Source organism: Rhopalosiphum maidis, chromosome 4 (assembly GCF_003676215.2).
Source record: "Rhopalosiphum maidis isolate BTI-1 chromosome 4, ASM367621v3, whole genome shotgun sequence".
Taxonomy (NCBI): Eukaryota; Metazoa; Arthropoda; class Insecta; order Hemiptera; family Aphididae; genus Rhopalosiphum; species Rhopalosiphum maidis.
The window spans coordinates 21,476,196-21,495,596 of record NC_040880.1 but is presented as its reverse complement, the minus strand read 5'-3'; the positions used below and the strand labels follow the sequence as shown (position 1 = coordinate 21,495,596).

Below are 19,401 nucleotides of genomic sequence, written 5' to 3'. Positions count from 1 at the left end.
ATTTGCTATCACACTTAAATTATTCATATCATAATTTACATTTTATTTGAAATTCAAACTGTTTAAATACCTAAAAATTTAAGTATTTTAGAATCCACACTAATTTCAAAGTGAAAAAGTTGATGGTTTATATATAGAGCATATATTCAAATCTATAAATATATCTTTTTTTCATCATCTAAAAATGTCTTCAGAAAATAGTTTGTAAAAATTAAAATGTTTAACATTAATTAATATTGTCAGAAATTCTAAAACTTATATGATGTTTAAATAAATATGAATTTTGTATTTCTTTTATAATACATTAATGTTGAGTTCAAGCATACATAGTAAATTCATAAATTTTAATTATTTTCTATTAAAATCTAAACATTTGCATTGAATATATAATTCAACTTCCATTCAATAAGTATGCAATAATAGTTATCCATATCACTGAGTATTAATAATTAATATAAGGACAAAGACAAGTATTAATCAAATTATTAAAAATAAAACTTGGTTTTTTAAATTGTATTGAAAAAACTTATTTAGGTAGCAGTACTATATACACAGTGTGCAGTAGCAAATGACAAATAGACAAAAGAAAGTTAATGTTTACTAGTTACAACCCTTAAAAGATGTTTGTCTAGATATGCTAAAAAAACAAATTGGTTAAGTGTAGTAACAAAATTTATAAAAAATATGTACTGGGTAGAACAGTAAGAACCTGATTATACATATTAAATTGTAAAATGATAAGTATTGGTTGTGTATAGTAATCAATATCTAGAGATGGCAAAAAAATATTATCAACTAAATGGTTTGTCTTAGTAAATTAGAATATAGCAGTAAATAAATTAAACAAAAAGCCACATTAAATATAATTTTTAATATTATTATAAATAAAGAATGCACTAAAATATTTCAATTAGATTATAAACATCAATATTATGGATACAAAATTAAAAAAAATGAAGTATGCATTTCATTGCCAAAATCATTCTTTATTTATGATTATGAGTCCATTACTTTCAGCACTCCAATTGCTTCAGCAAGTCTATCCAATTCATCCTGAGACTGCTTGAGTTTTTCCTTATTTGCACTTCTTACATCTTCGGGAACTTTAATTTCGTAATCTGCTACATGCATTGCTTTATTTAGTTTCTCTACGGTTTGAGTTAAAAGATCACTCTTTTTTTTCAACTTTTCCACTTCCTTAGATGTATCAATCAAGCCCTGGTAAAAACACAAATTAATACTCAAAGTAATTTTTAATTACTTAATAAACAAAAAAAAATATTTCGTATTAATTGCTGAAACTAACCTTTAATAAAAGATGTACTTGGCATTTATCAGATATAGGCAGGATAGCACATCCAATAGGTATAGATGATGCATTTGCAAGTTCTACTTTACTGCAATTAGCAAAAGTAGTAATTTCTAATTTAAAATTAGTTACAGTTTGTAATGTACTTTCATCAGAACAATTAATATATGTTTCAGTTTTTGAACTTTTGGGTACATTATAATCTGATAAAGCCGATCTAATGCTATGAACAATTTTCTGAACAACTTCAACTTCATTTTCAATTTTTAAATCTCTCCAAGAATATTTTATCTAAATAATATATTTTAATATGTATAATTTAATAGTTATTGTAAAGCAGACTATAACTCATTACACTTACTGTTTCGGGATATAAAGCAACAGATATACTAGGATATCTAGTAATATCAGAGTGTGGCAATCTTTGATATAGTTCTTCAGTGATAAATGGCATAAATGGTGATAACAATCTCAATCCTGTGTCCAAACAGCAGAACAATACATTTTGAACAATATTAATCTTGTTTACATCGTTAGATGCAAATACTGGTTTAAGCGACTCCTGAAATTGGTAATCATAATATTACTTCTGTTTAAACTAAAATATGTTACTTAAAATTACCAGGTAAACATCACATAAATCATATAACCAAAAATTGTAGCACGCAGTTGTTGCACCATTGAGTTCATAGTTTTCAAATGAAGTGTTACACAATTCTACAGCTAATGACAAGCGGCTCAAAATCCATGTATCCATGTTGTTTAAGTTTTCTATCTATTAAAAAATTCCTAATTACTGATAGTTACATTTTTATATATTTTTAAATTCATTTTAAAATACAAATTAAAATTTTCTAAGTACAAAATCAAATATTTCAATTAGTTACCTCTGATAACTGGGAAGGTACAAATTCTTTTTTAAAGTACATAAGTGCAAACTTTATAGCATTCCAGAGTTTATTACAGAAAAAACGATAACCTTGTACCCGGAGAATACTCAAATTTATATCATGACCTAAAAAACAATTATAATAAAGTTATGTTGAGTTAATAAATGACAATTAGATAGTATAATATTGTAAGTTAAAAATATGATCTAATCGATCATGATTGGTTTATTTTTATTCAACTTGACATTAAAATAATATAATTATGATATTATAAATACTAAATCGTAGCATACCTTGAGACATGTATGAGCATAATGCAAATCGTAATGCATCTGTTCCACATTCTGGGATTCCATTAGGATAGTCTTGCTTCTGTCCTGCTTTAGCTTTTTCTATTTCTTTTGGGTCCAAGTTACTGTCAGAAAGTTGTTTGTTCAAATCTTCTAATGATATACCTTTAATAACATCTATGGGATCAACAACATTACCCAATGATTTACTCATTTTACGGCCATGTGCATCACGTACAATGGAATGTAAAAAGATTTTCCTAATAATAAACATTAAGAAAATATTTTAAATTTGGTTATTTAAACTTATTAGTTATTACAAATTTGGAAAATTATATTGTTTAGTTTTTTTTACATTTTAAACATTATAGTAGTTATATTGGTTCTATGAGTAATTCAGTTTTTATATTTATCCAGTCAAGGTTTATCTATTTTCATTTTTTACCATGTCTAACAGTGAATTGTTGTTTCACTTACAATTGGTAATAATACTAATAAGTAATAACAAATAGATTTTACTTCAATTTTTCACATCATCAAATAAATCATAATAAATAAAGAAAAGCTATTTTTTTCAAAAACACATCTCATAGAATGATAAACACAATTTCATATTATATTTAACTTTACATTAACTAATTATTATTTTGTTTGTGTCTTGAGGAGATTCCATTACTCTATAAGTTATCAAATCCAACTCAACAGTTAAAGTCTCAGAGTAATAAAGCCTACAATGCAATATAATTTCATAATACCATATATAGTTACTATAGGCGTGTCCAGACCTCCATGGCTGGGGAGGCAAATTGTAAAATTTTAGTTTTTACATGCTATATAGGTTAGGTACTTTATATTGGTAAAACCCTCCAATAAGTCGCTAGGGAGGCAGCTGCCCATCCTGCCTCCCCTGCAGACACACCAATCATAGTTATGTTAATAAATGTATTACTATGGTTTAGGATAGACTTATAACCAGTAGAATACAACCATATATTATAATCAATATCTTTCCACATTCATTCTCAAACAAAATTTAAAACTAAACTGAATTTATCTTAAATTTATTTTTTGAGCTGTAATTATTGTTTAAGCAGAAAAAAATAATTATTATATTTTTATACAATGCTTCAAGTAAATTTTCAAGTAACATTAATATAAGTATGTAGCTAATACAACTTTTACTTACTTAAATGGTAAACAACCCATTAAACGCTGAGAGAAGAAAACCATACGTGCTACCCAAAAGAATAAGATATCATAGCCAGTTTCTAATAAAGTGCCGGGGAAAAACATCTTTAAATCATCTGTCTTAAAATAATAAAGAAATAATACTAATTATTAATTGTGTTGATATAAATATTATATTTTAATTAAATTTAAATTATTTACTTTATCAGGCCATCCAAATATTGAAAATGGAAACAAGGCTGATGAAAACCAAGTGTCTAAAACATCTTCATCTTGCCGAAGTGTAATTTTTGTTTTTGGAACGTTGAATTTTTTTACTGCTTTTTGTAATGCTTCTTCTTCAGAATATGCACTCACCCAACAATCATCCTCATTAATCTAAAATTGTTTATTTTTATACTTAGAATAATTTAAATATGTGTTATTCTTTTACTTACAGAATTTGGAGATTGATTATCAATAGTAACAAAATATGCAGGAATTCTATGTCCCCACCAAAGTTGTCTAGATATACACCAGTCCCTAAAAAACCGCAATATTGTTTATATAATTTTTACTTATTAATATTTTATAATTACCTAATATTATCCATCCAATGAAACCAAGTTTTATTATGTTGAGATGGTATAATTGTGAGATTACCATTTTTGACAGCTTCTGATGCTTGTTTAGCCATTTGGTCACAACGAATATACCATTGTGGTTTAATGAGTGGTTCAACAACATCTTTGGATCGACTACAAATGGGCACAATCATTGGATTGTCAACAGTTTCACAATAAAGATTCTTTTTTTTCAATGCTTGTAAAATAGCTTTACGTGCTTCAAATCGTTTCATTCCCTTTAATATTAAACTGTAGTAAAATTTAAAGTTGAAAAGTATTATATTAAAAAACACATACATTAAATTCAATACAATCGCCAATAATTACACCATCATCATTAAATATTGTTATAAATGGTAGGTTGTGGCGTTTACCAACTTCATAGTCATTAGGATCATGAGCAGGAGTTATTTTTACCGCACCTTAAATAAATTATTAAAATAATGAAATATTAATAAAATAGATAATTTTTGGAAAACTTACCTGTTCCAAAGTCTTTTTCAACAAAATTGTCACAAACTATTGGTAATTTTCTGTCACAAAATGGATGCTGCACATATTTACCATGCAAGTGTCTATATCTAGGATCAGATGGGTGAACTGCTACAGCTGTATCTCCCACGATGGTTTCAATTCTAGTGGTAGCTACAATAATTTTTTCATCTTCTCCTATGACTTTATAAGCAAATGATACGAGAACACCAAATTCAACTTTTTCTTCATAACCTGGTATCGATAGGAAAGTTCGACCAGGCAGTTCAATTTTGTCTACCTATTATACAGTAAGAACTTCTTAAAATAAATTTGCATTTTTAATATTAAATTTAATATTCTAAGTTGTATTAAAAATATAAATTAACCTCAATATCAGAAATAGCACTTTTTAAAGCACATGACCAATTTACAAGACGGTTACTTCTATATATATCACCACTTTCATGTAAACGTATAAAAGCCTCCGTGACTGCATGACTGAGTTTAGGGTCCATAGTGAAACATGCACGGTCCCAATCTAACGAAGATCCTAATAACTTTAGTTGTGTATATATACGATCACCTTTCCTAAGATATAATTAAACTTTAAATTAAGATCTTTTTTTAATGTTAGGATTCAAAGTCAGATCAAAATTTATTTCTTCATTCAATACTAACTCTTTTTTCCATTCCCATATTTTCTCAATAAACTTTTCACGGCCAATATCATGCCTATTTTTTTTTTCTTCACGCCACAATTTTTTTTCAACTACTACTTGAGTTGCAATTCCTGCATGGTCACAGCCAGGATTCCATAAAGTAGTTTTTCCATTCATTCGATTCCTAATAAATATTGAGAAACTAATGATAATTTAAAATATCTTTTATAGTTATACGGAGTGATCCTTTTATCACAAACCACTCATTATTTCAAAAAGTATTCATATTTTTGAAAACATTTTTTTACATAGTTTCAAGTTGTTAAAAAAATAAACGTTTTTATTGAAAAATTATATTTTTAAATATTTTTTAACTTTTTAACTTTTTTGAATGACAATATAGAATTATAATTTCATATTCCAAAGCAGAATAATTTTTTGAGTATTTGATACATAAAAATCGAATTTAGGGCAAGTAGTTTATGAGTTATAAGTATTTAAAGTTTTGATGCGTGGAGTGGAGTGGTAGTAGGTACTCTGCAAAATGTTTTCCCACTACTCCGCTTGTCTAAACTTTAAATACTTATAACTCATAAACTACTCGCCCAAAATTCGATTTTTATGTATCAAAATACTCAGAAAAATATTCTGCTTCGGAACGTGAAATTGAAACTGTTGTTATTCAAAAAATTAAAAAAAATTAAGGATAAAAAATATAATTTTTTTTTAAAAACGTTGATTTTATAACAACTTGAAACAATGAAAAAAAATATTTTCAAAAACATGAATACTTTTTGAAATAGTGAGTGGTTCATGATAAAATAATTACTGTGTATAGTATATACTGAAACTAAAATTCAAAAAATAAATAAATTAATATTTAAAATATATTTACCACCGAGTAATTGCATCCTCCACTGCATTAGTGAGAGCATGTCCTAAATGTAAAGATCCCGTTACATTAGGAGGAGGAATAATCATTACAAATTTTCCTTTGGGGTTATCTTCCAATACATTTTTTTTCTAAAATGTAAAATAGATAAACATAGATATTATGAATTAACATGATAATACAAGGCTATAAGTTATACATATATATAAAAGTTAATATACATCAATATATTTTTTTAAAATTATTTATAACAATCTTATTTTATAAATACATAAAAACTATATTTAATGCCTAAGGTATACCCCATATTCCGGTTTAAAAAATCCTTCTTTTTCCCACCAGCTATACCATGCAGCTTCCACATATCCAGGGCTATATGAATCGGGCATTGGGCATGAAACATCTTTCTTTTCACCAGGTTTAGTATTCTGTGTATACACTGCTACTCCTTTTTCTTTTTTAACTGGCTCTTTTTTTTCTTTTTTCTAACATAAATACATACTTTATTAACTTAGCATAATATTTTTGTTTAATGTAGTTAACCTATAAATGCAATATTTTTACGTAGATAAAACATATCTAATACTTTACATTTATTTTTATTATATGAGTAAAAACATATGTCATGTACATATAACAGGTAGAATACATACTTCTTCTTTTGGTGTATTCTGTTTTTGATCTTGTTTTTGTTTAAACTTTTCCAATTTGGCTAATTTCTTGGCTTCCTTTTCTAATTGCTTAGCTGTTTTTACTGGTGGTTCTTCCATAGTAATTTATTTAATATTACTGTAACAATTAAAACAGTATTTTTTACATAAATACTTTAATAATTGGTAAATAACCTAAAATATGATGTACTAAGTGGTCTACCTATTAACTAATAAGGACAGTAATTTAAAAATGACCCGAGTACTGAGTATGAAATATTTGATCACAAAATAACATAAATATAATTATCGAAGATCGTACCACTGCCACACGGCATTCACGAGTCACGATTCAGTGAACTAACCACATTAAATATCTATAGTGTAGTTACAGAATGTATGGCCTGTTGGCTGTTTTTGAAAGTAGTAATCTCTTATCATAAAGACTACTCTTTTTTTGTCTGCTAGAGGTAGACAGTGTTATTGTTTGTTATGTGGTGTTGGTTTTAACCCTTATCAACTATTTTTAAGCAGGAATAAAATCCATGATAAAAATAATAACCAATAATGTCCTTAAGTTCTAAATACCTAGTAAGTAAATATTTTTATTACATTCCGATTTTGAATGAAATTATGATATTATTGGTTTTGTAAAAGTTTCTGATGTGGCTAATGTCATATTCTGAGGTTAAAGCAGTAAACGTGTTTCAAACAACGAAGTTGAAGGTGGTTTCTGACGTTTCTGCTAGATAATTCGATTTAATAGGCACTTTTTTTTTGTTAGAGATGTTGAACAATACCATACAACATATATATAAAATATACCAAATTTAATAAATTTTGCTATATGTTTATTGTCTAAATTTTTCAGTACCTACTAAACAAAATAAACTGGAAAATGAAAATTTTTATGCAAATCCTGTTTGTAACAAATTCAATTTTTTTTTTTGAACATCAAACATCATAAATGGATAATTTTAGGCTTGCATTTTTCACCAAATATTTATTTAATCATTTTATATAATGTAATTTAATATTAAAAATAGAGATTTTAAATGTAAGATTTTTTTTTCTATTTATGTATAACATTTTCATTTTTAAGTAAAAATACTTGATAATTTAATAAAAGGTTTCTTTATCATTCATGTCATACCCAAATAAAAACTTCAAAAATACATAAATAAAATTTATTTTTGTATTTTAAACTAAAATATTTGAAATTTATTAAAATCACAAAAATGTGTTAATTGTTTATAGGTAGTTTATAAAATTTTGGAAATTCTTTGTAAGTTTTTGTTATAAGAATTCAAAAAAATGTTTATAGTAACAACATGCATTTTTTATGAGCAATATCGAAGCTTAAATTTGATGACATTGTATAATAATTCAAAAAGTAAAAATATAAAAACTTATTATATTTCATTACCTAATACCTTCAATTTTATTGGTGAAAGCTTGAAAAATGTTTTTAATATATCAATAGGTAAAAGTATAAATAATTACTGAGAATCATTGAAAATGTTAAAGAAATGTCAATAGTTTACCAGAGCATTTTGAAATGAGTTCTAATAATATGAATTATTTAATTTTCTTGAATGCAATAATTTATTGGTTTTTTTTAATTTAAAAACCAGTTACTCTATAAGTAATTAGCACCCAATGGTGTACAAGTTTTTTGGAAAGGAATATGAAGATTTCTGAAAGTTAAATTCTATCACCTTAGACTTAATTCTAATTGGATTTTATCTTAGATTATTAATTAACTCTGTTGATATTTAATATGAAAAGAAATTCCATTAATGTAATATAAATAAAGAAACTATTTTCTTTTTGCCATATTATTTTATTATTTCATTGATTCATTGAATACAATATAATTAATTATATTGTTTTATTATATTTAAATATAGAAAAAAAAAATATTATAACTGTAGTATTTTTATTTCATCAAAAGTTTAATCTTTACGAAGTTGAACTACACCCGTCTTGATTCCATCTTTTTTAATTATGTTATACACTACTTCATCTCCAGTGTATATATCACGTTCACCAGCTGCAGTAAATGCATCTTTAACCAAGCTCAACGCTTCTTCTTCAGTAACAGGATTATCAGCAGTCCGGTTTCCCAACTAATACAAAAAAGTTTTATACAATTGTATGATTAATAAAAATACGCACATTATTTTATTATTTTGTTACCTAGTTTTAAATAAATTATATTATTTAGTTAAATACATTTTTGTACGCAACCAAAAAATATACATTTATTTTAATATTGTCAAATTAATACTCTATAAATTCATGAATATCATTTATAACAGCCATATTCAACCTTTTTTTATTTGGGCCACATAAAATATTTTGTAATATTACTTGGGCTGCATGTCGAAATGAACAAAAGGACAACAATTAAGAATACATTAATATATTGTGTATAACATTTTTGTATTAATTCAGTGAGTTCTGGTTGGGCCATATAAAAATAACTGGCATCATCATTTGCTTAAAATATTAGTTGTTTTAAAGTTTTAAACATGTTACTGAACACTAACTGTTTGTGTAGAGGAAAATACAAAGAACCTACATTTGATAGATAGTTTACTAACCAAATACATTTTGTGATAATGAGCTTATTGAAAGAATTTTCTACAAGATACGTTCAATAAAATAAAATTTAAACTGTAACTTACCCAACTATCCAAAAATGGTTGCATGAGAACACCAGAACTGCCACCAGCAGTGTAATTTACTTTTTCACAGTGACCTACAGGGTCATAGCTGTATAAACAACCCTCACCATTATTATCAAGTCCAGCAAGTACATTGTAGACATAGTATGGGAAGAAACGTCTACTGTACAACAAAGTAGATAGCAATTGAGCAATAGAATTAGGCTGCATTATTTTGTTATGATCGTACAAATATGACTGTAAAATTATTATATTTAAATAAGTATTAATATTTTATATTAATAAGTAATATTTTTTTACCTTCAATTGAGACTGAATAATATTGGTCAATGATAATGTGTCACACCAACACCCTGTGCACCCAAGAACTGATTTGTCAGATAGTTGGAATAACTTTGATTGTTTACGTGTATAAATCATATAGCCTTCGCTAAGACGCGTGTCAGAAGCAACAATTGCAAAATCCTTACCACTAATGGCAACAATTGAACTGTAAATATTTAAAAGTAATCATTAGGTATTCACCATAAATAATAATTATATAAGTTAAAAGAAAAAAAAAAGATTATTAAATTTCTAACTTACCCTCCATTACTTGCATATGGTTCAAAGTTACGAGCTTTCGGCGCCCCTCTATCAATAATTGTATCCATAATTAAGGATAGCGATTTGAAATTAATTTCAATTAGTTTAAAATATTTTAATATTTAAAGAAACACAAAATTTAAGACTTGATTATTGATTACACTTAGACAGTTTGTTATTATAATAGTAATAGCAAAATGACGAGTTAAAATATATCTCACATCCAACCTAACCTAAAAATAATTAAAACAATTGTTATCATATTATCACTATCAAGTTGTAGTACTATCTTTAATCGTGCATTAGCTGCGTAGCAGCAGCTGTGGCCTTTGAGCAAGAATAATAAATAATGTTATGAAACCTACGGTTTTCAGACTTCACTCTTCTTTAAAAAAAAAAAACTGAAAAAGACTGTTACGAAATCTATAATTTCTAGAAGATTTCCTTTTATAGCATAGAATAATTCTTTGGTGATATCGTCTTTAGTTATCTTTAATTTGATAGATTCTATCTAGATATTATATTGTGATTTGTAGTCATAGATAGAGAATGATAAGATACGATCTGTATGATATAGCTATATACCTTATATATATAGTATAAGGTAATGGATATAGCCTCCGCTATCTGATTCGCCACAGACTGAACATTTTTGTGGTGTGAAGTCTAACTGCTGTAATATTGCTTGCTGACCACTCATAAGATCATAATATTGAGTATTCACGAAAGGCTCAAGTAAAAAAGTAGTATAGTATTAATAAACAATAACCGTGATTGATATTATATTAATCAGTATTGCATATTTTTTATTGATAAGTAATTTTAATAGATTTAATGTAATTTTTACATTTTAATTCGTACATGCGAATTATTATTTATAATGTATATTTTTAATGACACCAGATAAAAACATTAATTAGATGTAGAAAAAAAATAATACTCGAGTTAATAACGAACACAATTATTACAATTTGAGGGATTTTAATAAATTAAGAAACTGATTAAAACGAATCAAAATGTTTTCAAAATATTAAAAATAATACACCACAATACTATTGGCTGCAGACAAATTGAATGAATTACTTACTCAAAGACAGGTAAAATACATTATTTTAAATCATTAAATATAATAACTAACTGGTGTGCCAACGCTTTTTTAAATTGTTGTGGTACCCACTACCCACCCGCCATAAAAAAAATAATTCTTTTTTTAATATTTATGAATTATCTAAAAATTTAATACCTAATTAATTAATTAAATAATTTAAGTATTTACCTAGTGTATTACTGTGATTTCAAATTTGATTTTATTATTAAAATATTTACAGTAAATTATTTATTACATGTCAAGCATTCATGATTCCTTCTAATACCTAAAACAATTCCAGGAGATTTACCCCAATTGTTTCTGGTGTTAGACACCAGTAATGACTAACTACCTACATAGTTATAATTTTAATTAAAAAATATAATTATCTTAGAGTTTATTGTTCATTAGATGTTTTTAGTAACAGTAACAAATAAAATGTAGTATTGATGTAGTTATAATAATGTGCTACTACAGTTTTTCTTGTTCTTATTTCTAAACTGCATTTTTACTTGTTTTTTATGTTGTATTATATTAAACTTGCAATCTCAATTTTTAAATTATAAAATTTTAAAACAAATGTACGTGTTGAACATTTTGTCACAAAGTACATTAAGTATCTACCATTTTATTACTTATATTAACTAAAATAATATATTATTTATTTTTGTTTATGTGTTGTATATGTTACCGAAAATATTGACATTTAGGATATGATTACAGTTCCTAGGAAATGATGACAATTCCTAATAGCGGAAGGAAATGATATCATTGCCTAGTATATGTTATCATTTTCTAACGATATCAGGCAAAAATGCTATTTTTTAATATTTTAATTTGATCTGTCTAATTTAAGTATTACATTTGTCAAACATAATTAATAATTATTAATTACCTATTCTGCTACTACCCTAATCAATAATCAATCAATTTTTTTTAACATTTTTTTTGTTTTTTGTTACTTTAATATTTGTGTAATTTAAACATGTTTACATTTTAAAATAGTTATTCATTTTTGTTTTCACATCGTAAACTTCCGTGACATTTAGAATTGCAAATTCTAGATTCCAATCTGCAAGCACACCTGTAAGTCTTGCATTTTGCCTTACTTACAAATATTTCTATAATCTCTTTTCAATAAAATAATAAATCACTGATTGGTACTAGTGACTGCTACTCGCTAAATAGTATAAATATTAATTGTTATTTGATTTTAAATTAGTTATTAATTGGTAGATAAAAATATGTATAAATCTCAATAAAATCTACTACTGAATATTTTAATTATTTGATGTATTCACACAGATCCAAAAAAGGGGTCATTGTTTTGAATACTAGATATTTATTAGATCTATCTAAAGTTGATGAAATATTTATAAAGGATATAATAATTTATGTCCAATATGATATTTAGACATACCTATTAGGTAGAATGAATAATGATACTGAAGTACTTTTGTACAGAAAATTTTCTGATTCTATTTTCTCAGTTTAGGACATTTTTTGATACAAGTTTTTGTTTAAAATATATATATTTAACATTTACATTTATAGATTAAGAGTTGATTAACGTATAAAAAAGTTTTAATTAATTAATATGAGATATATTTTAATTAGTGTTACCTATCCTAATACAATAATTAGCAGAGTAACACTTAAAAAATAAAGTTGTATGTAGTATGTATATACATTTTATTTATGTTTGATTGTGTTGTTATTGAATATTTTTATAATAATTTTCAGAAATATTAACTAAAATGAATCGTCAAGCGTTCAAGTTGATAACATTTGATGTAACTGGTACTTTATTAAAATATCGAAGTTCTCCAGCTGTAGAATATTCTAATGTTTTAAATAAATATGGCTTAGAAGTAAAATTATCAACTCTCGAAAATTTGATTAATAAAAATTGGACATTTATGACAAAAGTACATCCAAATTTTGGTCTTGATACTGGACTTAAATGGGAAAACTATTGGAGAATTTATGCACAAAATGTTTTTAGCGAAGCATTTCAAATAGAAAATATCACTGACAATGTACCTCTGAGGGATATAATTGACGATTTAATGATGACTTATAGTACTGGAGAAACATTTAAAGTACAAAATGGAGCAATTGAGTTATTGGATTATTTGAAAAATGAAAAAATACCTTTGGGAGTTTTGACTAATTATGACCCAAGAATTAAATCTATGATGACAAATCTTGGCCTCTCACATTATTTTAAATTTATTTTGTCATCATACGAAGTGAGGTCAGAGAAGCCAGATATTAAAATATTTAGAAAAGCAGAATCATATATTGAAAAGGGTTTAAACCGTAAGCTATTTTTGCATATTGGTGACTCTTATTTATTGGACTTTAAAGGTGCAAAAAATGCTGGATGGTCTGCATGTTTAGTTCATATAGATAAAAATATAATTAAACAGTACCCATCTTTAAGTGATAGTGTATTTGATGATTTTACAGCTTTAAAAATGTTTTTAATGTCATGCAATTCAAAAAAAATGTATTCTGAACAATAGAATTATCATTTTGAACACTTGTATCCTTTCAAATATGTTAGACCTTTTGTTTTATATTGGTTAAGCTTTTTTTTAGTAAAATTAACTACAAAACATTTCAGTCTACTTATTAATAGCTATTTATTTGTAATTGTAAAAAATTTCTTCTTTGAACTAAAAAGAATAAATCTATTATAACTTTAAGATAATATTGAATCTTTTTTATTTTTAAAAATTTTAAGATAATAAAAAAATTAAGAGTAAGAATTTTTTATTTGTTATTAAAGTTGTTTTACTTTGTGGTTATATTGATATTTCTCTGTATGATTTTTCTCACGGTTATTGCTTTTCATCCTATTGTGATCTACTTTAATTAGTAAAATTTTATTATCAATTTATACATGAATATATTTTTTAAATCATATTACCATTAATACCTAATTAAGTAGTTTTTAAAATAGTAAGTTTTATTTCTTGTTAGTCCAATTTGTTTTTATCAAATATTGAAATGTTTAACTAAGTGCTAGATAGTTAAATATATTTGTAATTGAACAAAAAATAAAAACATTTTCTTTTTTGTTAAAACTCCAATATAAAATTTTCATTTTCTAAAATCTCTTTATTATAATAGTTTTATTTTTACAAATTGTTTACACATTTTATGCATTTTATATATATATTTTTTTAAATTTAACTGTATATATATATGTAATATATAAATTTGTTTTCTATTAAAAATAATACATCAAAAAACATTGATGAATACTAATTACTAAAACTCAACAATATATATCTACAAATTTAGAATTAATTTTTATTGATAATTAGTACTTAACTTTTTACCATTTTTCATAACAATTACAAAAAAATCAACGAGGGTTTTAGTTTTTGATATAACTACTTAGTCTTTTTAGTTTGACAAATGTAGCTATTATTATTATTATTATATTATTCTGTAGGCCTAATACATAATAAATTATTCTAAAACAATATTATTGCAAAATTGACTATATAATAATGTATGTTTTTGCATTTTTTAAAATACAAAATATACTGGAGAATAACAAAAAATTATAAGAAGTTTGTTTTGGGAAAAACATTGTAAGTTCCTTGTCCTTAACATTTAATAATAGTACGGTTTCTCAGTCATCATGAGCTTTGTTTAAAATTTTGTTTGTAATTTACAAAAAAATTATTTAATTTCGAGTTTATATACAAATGAACAAAATGTATAAATATTCAATAAAAACGATAACAATATTTACAAAAAACACTTATTCGTTTACACTAAATACGGTACACAGTATAAATATTATTAGTATTGATAAATTTTATTTTTAATTGAATGTTTTAATTTAAATTTATGTTTCTTGTATCACTATAAGATTTTAATTATAATAATATGAAGAACCTATCTTAACATGAAAACATAATTTACTATTTAAACAATAATTAAGTAAGTGTGTGAAAATGAACCTACTGTATGTTCATACTTTAATTATGAGCCTATTTTTGAATGTAAAATTTAAAAGAGATTTTTCGTAAAAAAAATATAGTATTAACAATTATAATTATGATGTGATAAACATATAATATATAGTCATGGAGCACCAACAATAGGCCTACAATAATTTGTATAATATACAACTTGGTGATGTGTACGGCTTGTGTGCGTATAGATAATCATATTAACAAGGTTAAATTAATGTATGGTTAATTATTATTGATATAATATTAATCATTAGCTTGGCTGGTCCACGCACGCATGCATACAATTTACATATGATGTAATACTGTTCGAGTTGCGTGTTAAATAATAAAACGTCATTTCAATTTAGTAAAGTAAGATCATCAAGAAATTATATAGGTGTATTTTAAAAAAGTACAAAAAATTTGGCGATATATGCTTGATCACTTGGGTATTGGGTACATAGCAACAATATTTTTTGAAATTTCAAAACAACGAAAGGATTATACACCGCGAACGTAATCATTTGCTTATCTTGTTTTTAAATTTAAATTCTAATTTAGTGTGTTACTAGACTATATTATTGTTTTTATTATTAGGTGATAGTTGAGCGTCAAATCAAGCCGGACGTATTTTTTTTTTTAAATTGTGTGACATTAAAATAGACGTTAATTATTTATTATGTTGATTCATTTTGTATGATTGTAAACTGAATTTGTGATATTTTTTAACTTTAGGTGTACTTATTTGAAATGTACATAACAAGCGTACAATTTTAATTGGGTCATAATATAGCTAGGCTTAAAAAAAAAATTATTATTAAGTTAAATTTAGTTGATAAATCTCTAAAACTGATTCAAATTATTTGCACATTTTTTGAATACCTATCTGGACAATATAATTTCCTGTGTTATGTATATGGCATTGTGGCTGAAAATAATTGAGTATCATATAATATGTAAACAGGGAATATATTATAATAAGTGTATATAATTTATTAATACCGGATGATTCTTTATCAAGCAACACTAATTTAAAAAATAATTTTTACATAAATTTAAATAATCGAAAAACAATATTAATGAAAAAAAGAGATATCTAAATTTTTTACTTTTTATAATGACATTATGACAATATACCTTTAAAAACCCTTATTGCAATTAGAATATTTTTCGGAGTACTTTTAATTTTGAATATAATATATATTTTTCTAAATAGTTTATGTATTATAATAAGAATTTTAAGTAGGTTGATATAGTTGAACCAAGTGGAATGGCACAGGGGTACACCACAAAATGTTGGTATACTACTCAACTTATCTTAGTTATAACTAATTAACTACTTATACGAAATTTGATTTTTATATATTGAAATACTTCGAATAATGTGTTGCTTTGGAATATAGAATTAAAATTGCAAGTATGTTATTATTCAAAAAATTAAAAACTTAGTATAGTTAAGGATTAAAAATAGTAAAAAATATAATTATTTTTTCAAAAATGTCGTTTTTAACGTCTCGAAACTAAAAAAAAAAAATTTAAAAAGTTATAAATAAGAGTATTTTGTGAAATGAATCAACTGGTATATGTTATCTATGAATAATATTCAATAGATAATGGTGGAATATCACTGAAAGACGTTAATTGGTATTTGGCATTAATAATAATCAAAGGTACCTATAATTATAGGTTTATTGGTTGTCATATTAAAAATTGATTACCAAAACCATCATGTTGATAGATAGTTGGTTTTATTCGTAGATCATATGAATAGGTACATAGGACTTAGCATATTAACTTCTTAGGTTTCATTTCTTGAATTCGCTTGATTGTAGAAGGTATCCTAACGTATGTAAGGTAAGTATTAGGTATATTATGGCTGTTATATGTCAACAATAAAATATTATAATGAAAAAAAGATCGAAATTGTCTTACGAATAAGCCTTACATATAATATATGCTCTATTTTTTTTTATTATAATGTATGTTTATAAATATTTGTTAAATATTTTTTGTTGATACAACGTTTTGTTCTAGATTATTATTATATAAAATAATAATAATAATAATAATAATAATAATAATAATAATATGCATATAATAATATTATATATGCAACGGTTTAGTCCATTTGGCAAACGTGATTACTGAGCGTGTGACTCGACCGGCGAGTTACGTTCGGAGACGTCATCATGAGGGAACTGCCAGTGTTGACGCATACAGCACACACCTCCGGGTCCGTCGGAGAGTGTTGTACTGGTGCTGTTTTTGTATAAGTGCCATGAAACAATAAAAAAAAAAAACGTAACATTAAATTAAGAAATTAGCAACATTCGATCGAGTTAATGAATAATAGTGTGGTACATTCTACGTCAGTTGTTGTAGAGTTACATGTATTTTACACCCCCTATTTTTTATCCACACACATACACATATACACTGTATTGGTCAGACTAAGACAACATATGCGGGTGTTGGGTACTCTTAAAAAGAAATTGAATGAAGGCAATGGCTTATAAATAATAGTATTATATAGTTGGATAACCTTCCTGAGAGCATAAAAATAAAAATAGATGTAGTAACGATATATAGTTGAATATACAAAATAATAAATATAAATAATATAATATATATTATTTATAAATCTACGTATTTTGTACCTTTTAACTAATTGTTTTTTATTTTATGATTTATAAAGTTTTCAATGATTATATTTGTATAATATTAAAAAATAAATAGTTTAATTTCTCGCAAACAAAATACAATCAAAATAAAATAAAATTTTACTTATCGTAATGAGCATATGTATGCATGTAAGCACGTGGTGTTATTGATTGGTCGTTGATAAATAGGTACTTAATAGTAAGATAACTGGTACTAAGACCACCCCTCGTGTTTAACCATTTTTTGAAACTTTACTTTTTTATACTGATACGTACTTTCCAGTGACATAAAACTTTTTAACTTTTGTCAACAAGGATTTCAGTGTCATATGATTCATACCATATTACCTAACCGTATTTAAATAAATAAACATTATAAACACAATGGTTATTCCAGTGAACTATTTCAGCCCCAAACCATCTTGGAAAAAGATGTGCAAGGTAAAATATTAAACTATATTATACAAATTACTAGTGATATTAAATTGTATGTAATAACACATTATGTCACTATGTCAGTACCTAATAATTACCTATATGGTTATATAATAATTGTTGGTTTTATTTTTAGAGTTTAAAATGTATACATAAATATATATATATATATATATATATATACAGATTATAGTGAGTAAATATATTTCGTCAATGGTTTTTGATAGGGATAAAAATGAATAGTACCTACCTGGCTACCTACCTACATCTTCATTACATTTTATATTTATAATTATTCGATTAGTTTATAAAAACATTTCTAGAGAAAAACAGTTTATTTGGAAATATTTTATAGGTACAGCATTACACTTTATAAATATTAAGCGGACGTCTACTTATCTTTCATAATATTCATATGATAAAATTTAGAATTAATAAGTATAAAAAGCTTTTACTTAAAAGATAAATGAGGTTTTTAATAAAGTTCAAGTACCTAATACTTACCTACTTACATTTCAAAACCTTAGAGAAAATATTTCTAGGATTTTAATTAATATAAATTATATACATAAAGGTATACCTATAGTAAGTCAATTAATTTATAAAAAAATGAAAATTCAATAATTTCAGCTGGTATATAATGCTTAGGTACCTATAACGAAAATTTTTTATTAGTTTTTGTAATAAACTGTTGGTATTTTTTTTTAATTGTCATTCAAATAATAGGTACCTATACTTCAATCAAGAAATTTAATTAGAATATTACTTATATATAATTATGACATATTGTCGTATTGATACCTTGTATGTACTTACATAAATAATAAGAAACATGCAACATTACCCAAAAAAGATATATAAAAAGCATAGATAAGAAATCAAAGAGATATTTATGTATATATTAAGCAAATATTCTATGTTTCGCAGGATTTTGGGTTATGACTAAGCTAATGAAAAACGAGAAGTTATTTTGTAGGTGTATAAATTCAATACGCGTTATCATTTATTAT

At 25.0% G+C, this 19,401-nt stretch overlaps 4 protein-coding genes across 12 annotated transcripts in view; 1 reads left to right on the top strand and 3 right to left on the bottom strand.

The window, feature by feature from the left end:
* Positions 1–850: 850 nt before the first annotated feature.
* On the bottom strand, positions 851–7,342 carry LOC113548413 (valine--tRNA ligase). The gene is made up of 18 exons (XM_026949279.1): positions 7,181–7,342; positions 6,961–7,096; positions 6,610–6,792; positions 6,311–6,438; positions 5,435–5,599; positions 5,143–5,344; positions 4,766–5,054; positions 4,580–4,704; positions 4,256–4,518; positions 4,115–4,199; positions 3,879–4,055; positions 3,676–3,797; positions 2,493–2,749; positions 2,197–2,324; positions 1,932–2,084; positions 1,671–1,871; positions 1,307–1,600; positions 851–1,218 (listed from the first exon to the last, which is right to left on the bottom strand). The coding sequence occupies exons 2-18, from the start codon at positions 7,075–7,077 to the stop codon at positions 997–999; spliced, it is 3,111 nt and encodes a 1,036-aa protein (XP_026805080.1). The 5' UTR covers positions 7,078–7,096; positions 7,181–7,342; the 3' UTR covers positions 851–996.
* Positions 7,343–8,877: 1,535 nt separating this feature from the next.
* LOC113561307 (proteasome subunit beta type-1) lies at positions 8,878–10,428 on the bottom strand. Its single transcript, XM_026967644.1, has 4 exons — positions 10,233–10,428; positions 9,948–10,137; positions 9,648–9,884; positions 8,878–9,086 (listed from the first exon to the last, which is right to left on the bottom strand). Exons 1-4 carry the CDS (start codon positions 10,298–10,300, stop codon positions 8,913–8,915), a joined length of 669 nt encoding a protein of 222 aa, XP_026823445.1. The 5' UTR covers positions 10,301–10,428; the 3' UTR covers positions 8,878–8,912.
* A 724-nt stretch (positions 10,429–11,152) lies between these two features.
* LOC113548341 (rhythmically expressed gene 2 protein-like) lies at positions 11,153–13,958 on the top strand. The gene is made up of 2 exons (XM_026949175.1): positions 11,153–11,329; positions 13,063–13,958. Exon 2 carries the CDS (start codon positions 13,077–13,079, stop codon positions 13,845–13,847), a length of 771 nt encoding a protein of 256 aa, XP_026804976.1. The 5' UTR covers positions 11,153–11,329; positions 13,063–13,076; the 3' UTR covers positions 13,848–13,958.
* A 724-nt stretch (positions 13,959–14,682) lies between these two features.
* The window catches only part of LOC113549432 (glucose transporter type 1-like), an 80,525-nt gene continuing 75,806 nt past the window's right edge, over positions 14,683–19,401 (bottom strand). For 4 of the 9 annotated variants that reach the window (XM_026950719.1, XM_026950722.1, XM_026950726.1 and 1 more), the window contains one exon: positions 17,416–17,555. In XM_026950719.1, coding sequence (XP_026806520.1) covers positions 17,416–17,555 — 140 coding nt within the window. Of the gene's footprint in view, positions 17,556–19,401 lie in introns of all 9 variants that reach the window. The other 5 variants (XM_026950723.1, XM_026950721.1, XM_026950729.1 and 2 more) reach the window with 2 other exon arrangements.

Excerpts from the sequence above, each read along its gene's own strand:
- LOC113548413 (XM_026949279.1), bottom strand. The coding sequence starts at position 7,077 with ATGGAAGAACCACCAGTAAAAACAGCTAAGCAATTAGAAAAGGAAGCC. Across the intron at positions 4,705-4,765 it reads TGAAAAAGACTTTGGAACAG|GTGCGGTAAAAATAACTCCT; the intron begins GTAAGTTTTCCA and ends AATTTATTTAAG. Across the intron at positions 4,200-4,255 it reads CATTGGATGGATAATATTAG|GGACTGGTGTATATCTAGAC; the intron begins GTAATTATAAAA and ends GCGGTTTTTTAG.
- LOC113561307 (XM_026967644.1), bottom strand. The coding sequence starts at position 10,300 with ATGGATACAATTATTGATAGAGGGGCGCCGAAAGCTCGTAACTTTGAA. Across the intron at positions 9,885-9,947 it reads TTATTCAGTCTCAATTGAAG|TCATATTTGTACGATCATAA; the intron begins GTAAAAAAATAT and ends ATAATTTTACAG. Across the intron at positions 9,087-9,647 it reads AACCATTTTTGGATAGTTGG|TTGGGAAACCGGACTGCTGA; the intron begins GTAAGTTACAGT and ends TTTTTGTATTAG.
- LOC113548341 (XM_026949175.1), top strand. The coding sequence starts at position 13,077 with ATGAATCGTCAAGCGTTCAAGTTGATAACATTTGATGTAACTGGTACT.